This window comes from Drosophila hydei, unplaced genomic scaffold (genome assembly GCF_003285905.1).
Source record: "Drosophila hydei strain 15085-1641.00,03,60 unplaced genomic scaffold, DhydRS2 tig00008114-arrow-pilon, whole genome shotgun sequence".
Taxonomy (NCBI): Eukaryota; Metazoa; Arthropoda; class Insecta; order Diptera; family Drosophilidae; genus Drosophila; species Drosophila hydei.
Window position 1 is genome coordinate 19970 of NW_022045827.1, and position 9611 is coordinate 29580.

The 9611-nt window shown below is 38.8% G+C and overlaps 1 protein-coding gene across 1 annotated transcript; it reads right to left on the bottom strand.

Annotated features, from left to right (window-relative positions):
• Positions 1-6480: 6480 nt before the first annotated feature.
• Positions 6481-7492, bottom strand: LOC111595009 (protein phosphatase inhibitor 2). The gene has a single exon (XM_023308514.2). The coding sequence runs from the start codon at positions 7427-7429 to the stop codon at positions 6680-6682; it is 750 nt and encodes a 249-aa protein (XP_023164282.1). The 5' UTR covers positions 7430-7492; the 3' UTR covers positions 6481-6679.
• Positions 7493-9611: the final 2119 nt, after the last annotated feature.

Consider the following 9611-nt stretch of genomic DNA (forward strand, 5'->3'; position numbering starts at 1 on the left):
TCTCGACACAGGTAGAAATTAAAAATTTTGTTTGCCATAAAATCAATGAAAATATTTACGATGCGTCCGAAAACAAATAGCTGCATATTTATTTTGCATTTCACGCATAAATTTTGTGGCGAACACAAAAACTTTTCGAGCTCACTTTCAAAATTATTGCATAAAATATATACATATACACATATACTTATATATATGTATATGTGTGTGGGCAGAAAAAAAACCTTACACCTAATATTATGATATATTTATTTTGTGTTTTTTTTTTATTTTAAATATTTTTTGTATTTTGTTTTTATTGCCTGCATTTTCAGTGCACTAAACGAAGAGCTCTGTAAACAAGTATTGTCCTGGCTTTCACAACATTTTGCAAAAATCCTATGAGAGAAATGGCAAAAAAAGGGGTAAAAAATGTTGCAATCTCTGGTCAGAGACAGGGCAGTCAGTCAGCTAGTCCGCTCGGATAGTGCATTGTTGTAGTAGATCACAAAAAGAGAGAATCAAATGCTGTAAAATAATGTGAAAATTGTAAAATGAAAGTATTTTTCTGCATAGCACTTTGCCAGCAAACACTTTTCACGCAGTTTGTATGCTCGTTCAAGCAGCTGAGGTGAGTATATTGGTTTTGAAAATTAAAATATATGTATACACGTGCCTCGTCTGAAAAAGTATTGAGGTATTCTTCTATCAACTTGACTATCATCTATATAGATATAAATTATTCTATAATAATCAGAAGCCTTAACATTTCTATGTCCTTTCGATACATGAACAAGTATTATGCAGTTGCATAAACCCGATTGCGGTGTTCTTACTAGTTTTTGCCATAGCCCTATCAGCTTTCAATGAGAACTCTTTAGGAGCATTTTATTTGTGTTTTTTGTTGGTTTTTTCTGCTTTGAACGCCTTTTTCAATTTTATGAAATATTCAGGCAATCAAAGCGATTGAAATACAAAATATAAAGCTGCATCTGGCTTTTCAGCTTTATTAAAAAAATAAAACAACAAATAGATATCTACATATATTTTGTATAGATTATGCTATAAGCACAAAGAGCAGTCTGTTGTTCTGCTCAATGTCAAAAGGCAGTTCGAATGTGCATGCGTCGCTATTTAATTTTCACAACTATCACGAAAAATAAAAGTTTTAGGCCTTAGTTAAAAATTATAACGCCATTGTATGTACTAGCTCTCGTTCGTCGTTTCGCCATTTCTCCCCGAAAACTAAACTTTGCGGCAAAACTTTGCGATGTGTGAAGCCGGAGCGAAAGCCCGAGCCAAAGCCAAAGCCAAGTTGTTTAGCCATGGATTTTTACACTTCTTAGTGCCGCATTTGCTTGTCGTCCTTGAATGGCTTCAACTTCAAGCAGGAAGTGTTTACATATGCGCATAAAGATGCTGCGAATACACACATGTATACCTCACAGCCTTGAGCAAGTTTAGTTAAGCCAAAGTTAGTTTCGTTTCATTATATAGTAAATCGTGATTGCAGACTGTGGAAATTTACGCTCAGTTGGCTTGAACCAAAGATCTCTACTGAGTAGCCAAACATTATAGTTGAAAGAAGAGAGTGGGAGGGAGAGAGTGATAGTAAGAGAGAGTGAGGCTGCGTGCTTGCGCTATCTGAAGTTAATCCTGACTGAAAGTTATGTAGCTTAAATGGATTTGGCTAAGCTAAAGCTGATTTCTGTATAAGCCTTAGCATATTCAGAAAGAGTTTCGTGAAGAATATTTAATAATAACTAAAATAAATATTGTGTTATTTTAATTTAATTTATTTCCTATGATAATCTTAAGACTGCAAAAAATTGATTTTGATCTTAGCTTAAAAATTTGTCTAATATTTCTAACAAATTAAAAAAATATATATAAAAATTATTTTAGTTTGCTTTGTTTTAAGCAAATATATTAAGAAAGCAAGAAATTTAGGGTGTCAGATTTAAATTGTAATATAAAACTGAAGAAATTCGATAGAAATTTGCAAATTTGTAATATTCATAATATAATGAGCATTGACCAATAGAGATTAATACTATTTCTAATAATTATATATCATTAGTTATTTATGTTATTGATATTAATCAGCTGTTGTTATATTAAGTGATATTTAATAACAAATTATCCTGAGAGTGTACTGCGAGAGAAACTTAAAACAGTCAAACATTACAGTGTCAGAAGTTTTTTGGAAAATTATAAAAAATATAAACGGCGAGATGATTCATGTTTCATCAAGGTAATTCTAGCTCTCATATATCAACTCATACAAATCAGCTTTCAAGCACTCAAAAGTATCGAAATAATTTGCTATTCACCTTACATCAATGATAGTGATATAGATATGTTCCCAAACATCAAAAATACAATGCAAGATCAACCTTTGACAAGTTTTCACACTTCAAATAGGTTCCCTCTGGACTCATCCACAGCCTAAAAATTGGCTTGAGCATGCGGAAATATGTCGACTTCTCATAAAAATATTTTTTTTAAAAAATAATTCAGCCATTTGTTACTTTATAAAATCATCCTCGTATACTAATCTAAATACATTTTAAATTTTATTTTTAAGTGCATCAAACTGCATCCGAAACTTTATTTTAATGCTATTTAAGCTAATGTCATTAATTGGATTGAATTACTATTTTCAGTTATTTGTTTTTCTATATATAGTAAATAGAAAAGTGGTCGGAAAATCGCATGCATGTTCGCATAATTTATGTAAAATTTGCGTGTGGTGTCATAATTATTTTTTGGTATTACTCAAATTATGCACCCAAAGGGCAGCTGCGACAGGCCCATTGGCCACATTCAGCTGTTCTACTAATAGATTACGCTATCCGATAATTGATTACAAATAAACACACACACAGGCCTAGGCACAAGCCGTTAGCTAGCCATGCATATTTGTTTAGGCAGGAAAAATCGTCAAGGGTTGCACCTTGACCCGTGCCAGAACCTGAACCTGAGCCCGAGCTCTAGGCCTGACCCACCCTAACAGCGTAGCTTGACTTTTTGTTTGGCCAGGTGCTAGAGTTCCCAGCTACGCTCAGCGAGCGAGAGGGCGCACTGCACTTCCATGCCAAGCAAAATGCACTCCAGAAAATCAACAAACTTTGAGCAATATAAATCTTTATTAGCTTCATTTGTGGGCAGGGCGACAATCAATTAGACAATGTCATTTGCCCTGTCATTCACGACACGCTCGACTTAAACTAAGCAGCTTTGCAATGCACTTGCCGAGGACCCTCTCTTTCTGTCTCTCTCTTTGTCTGCTGTGGGGCACTCAAGTGAGCGGTTTGTAATGAGCTTTACGTGCTGTCTCTATCTCTTTTTCTCTCTATCTATTTGTCTCGCTTTTGATTAGTGCGCGTTTTCATTGCGCACATGTCGAATGCGTCATTAGAACATTTAAAAACCGCAACTGCGGACTGAATTTACACACGAGGGGAAAAGCTTATGCATATGGAACAGATAACATATGGTCAAATCTGATAGAGATATATATATATATATAGAATGTTGATATGTTGGTAGACCTTGATACTAAAACATTACTAAGGAGTAAAAGTGGTGAAGTGGAAAGTAGAGGAAGAGAGAGAGAGAGAGAGAGAGAGAGAGAGAGAGAGAGAGAGAGAGAGAGAGAGAGAGAGAGAGAGAGAGAGAGAGAGAGAGAGAGAGAGAGAGAGATAGAGAAAGAGAGAGAGAGAAAGAGAGAGAGAGAGAGAGAGAGAAACATATATAGAGAGAAAGAGAATCAGAGGGAAGGCATAGCGAGGAAAACATAGAGACATAAAATGAGAGATGTTATAATAAAGAGAGAGTGACACCGAGAAAAAGTTGAATATGGGGAAATGAACGAAAGACACCTAGAGCGAGAGAAAAAGCCCGGAGAGAGCTAGAAAAATGAAAAAAGAAAAGACAACGAGAGACTCAGAAGCAGGGTTAGGGTGAGAGGAAGAGATAAAGTTAAAAGTGGAGAAAGCTAAAACGATACATTGAGAAAGGAAAGGAAGGTAAGACAGAAAACAGAATATATAGAGTGCGAGAGTGAGAGGGAGCGAGCTAAAGATAAAGATAGGGAGATATTAGAAGGTAAGGGATGGAGGAGAGAGAGATGGCAACACTCTTGCACAAATATCTATTGTATAATACATATATTATGAAATATATATATATATATATATATGAAATATATCAGTTCATCGAATATGGTATTAGATATATATGTTAATATAAAAAATACTTTTTTTTTAAATTTATTTATTTAGTTGCAGCGTATTGTCTTAGACTCTATAGCGCATTTAGCTGTAAACCTTATCTGAGGGCAGAATTGCCAATAATTCTGCGCTTATTGCTACTACCTTAACTAATTCTAAGATTATCTAGAGGATGCAATCTCTTAAGTCTTCGCCTATTGTTGTTTATAGCCAGGTTGCTTGCGAGATGGTTAGGATGCGTTGTAGGTCTGTAGGCGTATCTTGAGCTCAGCGACTGTGGGATTTGCTAAATCCCTATGTAAAACTGAGTTTCTCACAAACCAGCTGGCTCCAGTCCATCTGCGTAGCGCTTTATTCAGCAGCATCTGAATTTTGTTACTTGAAGTCCTCGCCGAATAAAAAATACTATTTAGAGTATATGAAAATGTGAATATATATTAAATACATAATACATAAATACAGATGTTTTAGCTTTGTTTTATTTAATATATATATATATATATATCTATATCTATATATATATATTGGCTGATTAAACTATTCCATCAGATAACATAAAAACTAAATAATATTATCAAATAAATATTTAGAGTCAAATTGTTTTTAAATATATTATCAAGCAGCCCAGCACATTTGGGAATTGCGTTGGCGAAGTCTAGAAGTCTCCAGCTTGGGCTGAGCCAATCTATTAAATTGAAAGCAACAGCGTTGGCCATTTTATAATTTATCAAAATGAGAATTGATGCACAGAGCGCAGAGCACAGAGCTCGAGGTATTTGTCGTTGGGTTGCAGCGAGACATGGCTATAAGCTGAAAGGCAGCATGCCATTCACATGCTTCATTCAACCTGTGCTGGAGCTGGAGGCGCAGCGCCAAGGGACCAAGTGGCCGCATGCCACGCGAGATGCCATCGTAAATACCAAAAATGCTTTGGCAAATATTTAGCTGCACTCTTAGTGACACGCGCGCGTGCTTGCCCCACCTCAAGCTGGCAGCGCCAAGTATGCTTTAAACTTGGCTGCAATTCTCTTTGTTGTGCGGCTATTATTGGCTGTTGTTGAGTTTGTTGAGCGCGTAGACAGGGAGAGCGGGAGAAGTTGCAATTCGTGACTGCTTCGTTTCTTTATTTACGCTTGCATTTTCATTTCAAGCCCTGTAAATAGCATTAAAAATAATTTTTGCAGCTTAAAAAGCATTACACGCAGCGCTGACAGGCGACGGCTTATGCACTTAATGAAATGTACACGGCAATTGTACTGCCAAGGCGAAAGGACACACAGAGAAAGAGAGAGAGAGACAGAGACAGATTGAGAGAGAGAGAGAGAGGAGCATGAAGATGGCAATGTCTGCGGCTCGCACTTGGCTATAAATTGGGCCAACTTAAATTTCATTTCACACATGTTGCAGCCAGCGAATCCATTTTAAAGGCTTTCGCCTCTGCACATTCTACGTGCCAGGCCGATTCGACAAGTGGCCAAAGGATACGTGACCATTAAGTGCTTTATTCTTTTGTGCGTGAAAGTAATTTAAGCTTTTGCCACTTAAATTCAACTGGTCCATGGTAGAAATTTGAATTTGCACTTGTTAACTTAGCATATTTAATTAATGAATTACTGCGGCAGCATTTGCCTTGATTGTGTTTGCCAAGTGAGATCATTAGTGTAATTTTATACAGTTGATTAAATTTTATTTATCTATATGGCAAACTCGAAAATCCAATCCTAATGCTCAGCGAAGCAATGTGTGCAAATTATCTAACCAAGTCCATAATAATAATAATAATAATAATAATAATGGAAGCTGTGCTTATAGCACATTTTACTGCTAATTTAATTATTATGCACAATTGTTTTAAACGACTCGATAGAAATTACAGTTAACGAGACCAAAATTCCGTTTGGCAACCCATGCCAGAAATAATATTTAAGTGGCAGGAGATGCGGTTGCAGCAATAAATCAAAATTAATTTATCTGTAGCCAACGAAAAGGAATTTTCAATTACGTTGCATTGCACACAAAACAAAATTTCCAAATTAGTTATTAAACAAACTTTTGCGACAGTCAGTGTAATGGAAGCTATCAAGCCGGGCCGACAACAGGAAGCAACTGGGCAAGCCAAGACGTAATTAAATATTCACACTGCCATTGAGAGAGACCGAGACAGAGACAAAGAGAAAGAGAGGAGAGAGAGACAGAGACATTTGGCTTGCATCGACTGTGGACAAGTGCACAAAGCATTTCGTCCTAATCTTAAGTTCAGTTCCGGTCTTGAACGTAACAATTTTAATAGACATCGCTAGCAGGCAGTCTTAATTTGAACAAGTAGAACATCAAAATGCATATAACATTAAAATTAGATTCATGAGCCAGATGTGATTTGATGCTATATATACATATACATATACATATATATATATATATATATAAATATCTCTGTGGGAATGTAGCTTAGATGGTCGCCTCGACTACTCTTCCGTGGGCTGGTCTGATGGTTGTACTGTCGATAGTGCTGTACTGCTTTCACCCGATATTCGGTTAGCATCGTTTATTTCGGCCATCAGCTTCTGGTGACATGGATGGGTTTTTTCCAAGCCCGGTTCCACTTCGGGCAGTCGCTCCTCCTCATCCTCTAGGCTATGCTTGGTTGAATTCATTGATAGCATCTCGCTGTCTTCCGTTATTGGTATGCTGTGTGTTTCCGCCTCCTCATTGATCTCGCAAATCTCTTCCAAACAGCTCTCGGCCATCGGCATCGTCTCGGACTTCAGGCTGATATCCGAGCTGATCACATCGCCAAATTCCTGGGCAATAAGACGACGTGCCAGCGGCACTGATAGAAACTCCTTGTAGTGCTGCTTACGGCGTCTCTCGAACTCCAAGCGACGCACCTTCTCATCGACCGACTCGGGATAATCCTCATCAGCGGACGAATCATCCGAATCGGCATCGATGCCAAACGCCGGCGTCTCACACTGGGCGGCCAAGCGCAGCTTCTCCATCAACGTGGTGGTATCCAAATCATGCGGCAGGTCACTTTCGAAAACGAACGGCGTTTTCGGCTCATCGATTATCATGTGGCCATAGTCCTTGTTCGGCGGATGAAAGGTCGCCAGCACATTCATCTCATCGAACTTGGCCGTCTTGATCATTGAACTGTTGTTGTTGAAAGGTGTTACGCCCTTCAAAATACCCCTTACGCTATCAACGTCCTCCATAACTATATATTTGAATAAGGCTAACACTATAAAATATATGTATGTTTGATGAAAATTATCGAATAATAATAATTTTCCTTGAATTTTCTCTTTTTCCAACACCTTTGATTCTGGCTTTTATATTTTGAAAATATTTCCTTGAAGTAGCCACGCAAATTGACAACAAAATCTAAGGCAAAATTATGAAAGTTCATAGCCGAATGTCAGATGAAAATCTTTAAATCTTTGGCTAGCTGTGCTCAATTAAGCCATGTCAAACCGTTGGCTGCCAACGTCACAGCCGCAAAGCAAACTCATTTCGACGTGGGATAGAGATGTGAAGTGGATAGAGAAAGCGTTCGAGCAGCGATTTATTATTGATCCGTGCGATTGTTGATATTGATGTAAACATATTCATCATGCCACAGAGTTGTATCGCTTGCTGCACATCACTTCGAACTGCATGTGAATGTGTGTGTGTGTGTCTGTGAATGTATTGCGAATTGATTGCAGCGCATTATTTCACAATTTTGCCAGCAAATAAACAAAGTTGGCGCAGGCCGGAACTAGCAGCCAGTCACTGAGGCATGCATATTGCGAGCAGCTATGCTGCTTATCAGCTCAGTCCACGCGACAAGTTGTACGATAAAGGCAACGACAAGGATGCTGCTGCTGCTGCTATTGCTACTGCTGCTGCTGCTGATGATGATGAGATTGATGTGTGTAAAGTTTTCGGCAGCTTTGATAGCTGACAGTGGACCTGCTTTGAATGCTTGCTGTTCGATTTACGAAATTGCAGCTGCACGATTGGATCTTATGTAGTCACCGGAAGCCCCGGTGCAAGGCCTGTATCAATCGAGCAACGAGTTGTGCAGCAGGCAGAGAGGCTGGGTTAGACTTCGGCATCCGTTGTTGAAGGCGCAGGATATGTGGCAACAGCTACTTGCCACACACATACACACACACAGAGTGCCAGCCACATACGTTCAGGCAATTTTATGGCAATCATAAATTGCACTTGATTTTAGCTTTTCCGCAACAGAATTTTTACGCAACACAATGCAGCATCCGCTTGAGTTCGAGTTCGAGTTCGAGCTCGAGTTGTTTGCGAAAGACGCTCAGCTGCTGGCCAGGCCACCCACAGAAACCAATTGATATTAGCCGGGAAGCTCTTGGCCAGCGTCCAGTTGCTCAGGCATTTTCTCGTTTGGCAGAGGCGTTATGCATATTTATTAAAAACTGTCTGCTGCGATTAAAAGCCAATCAGGCCAATTGCGAATTCCTTTTATTGGCCCTACAGCTTTATAAATATTTAAAATTTAATTTCGAGCACCACAGCGCGTATACTTGATGCTGTGGCTGTTCGAATACATTTTTCTGCAGCTAGATTAAAATTTGTGTGTGTGTGTGTGTGTGTGCATTTCTGCATCAGTATCTGCATGTGTGTGTGTGTGTATTTGTTTGTGTGAGCCAGCCAGGTGCCTCGCCGCGCCTCGGCTTTGGCTCTGCAGTGCAATCGAAGCGTGAAACGTTGAAGCTCAGCAGACTCTCGCAAAAGGCAAACACGTTGAGCGCAAATGTAGCGCGTTTCCTTTTTGGCTTTTACGCTACACTCCCAACCGGGACAAGGACCACAGCCAGTGCCATCCCGTTGCCCAAAGCCCCAAATAGTACCACTTATGTGTGTGTGGGTGTGTGTGTGTGCGGCAGTTAGCTAGCGCTTGACAGCTTGGCAAACAGTTAAATAAAGTTGGCAGCTTTCCCGCTTGTGGTCGGGGCCCACTGTTATCCTCGCATGGCAGCTAGTATGAGTAGTTAATACTGAATGCTGAGCATTCGCCTTTCAGCTTTATAGCGAAATTTACCGATATCTAATTGAGGCTTTATTTGAATCTAGCTGCTGTCGATTACAGCGCAGTAGCAAGTCTCGCTAACCGAACATAAATTACAGCACATCATCTGCGTTTCTATGGCCAGGTCAACATAATTAGTTTTCCAAGTCAATTTGATTTTCTGCTTCGATTGACAAGCTTAACTCAAATGCAATTTAAAACGTGTAAACAAGCCTGGCCGCTGTCAAATTTGCGAATCTATCAATAAGTTACGATTTATCAAAACGAATTTAACCATTTTTAAAGGGAAAATATTTCTTCTGCCACTCGGCGTATAACAAAAAATTGATTTACAACTAAGTCTTAAAAAA

Coding starts and splice junctions, on each gene's coding strand:
- LOC111595009 (XM_023308514.2), bottom strand. CDS start 7,429: ATGGAGGACGTTGATAGCGTAAGGGGTATTTTGAAGGGCGTAACACCT.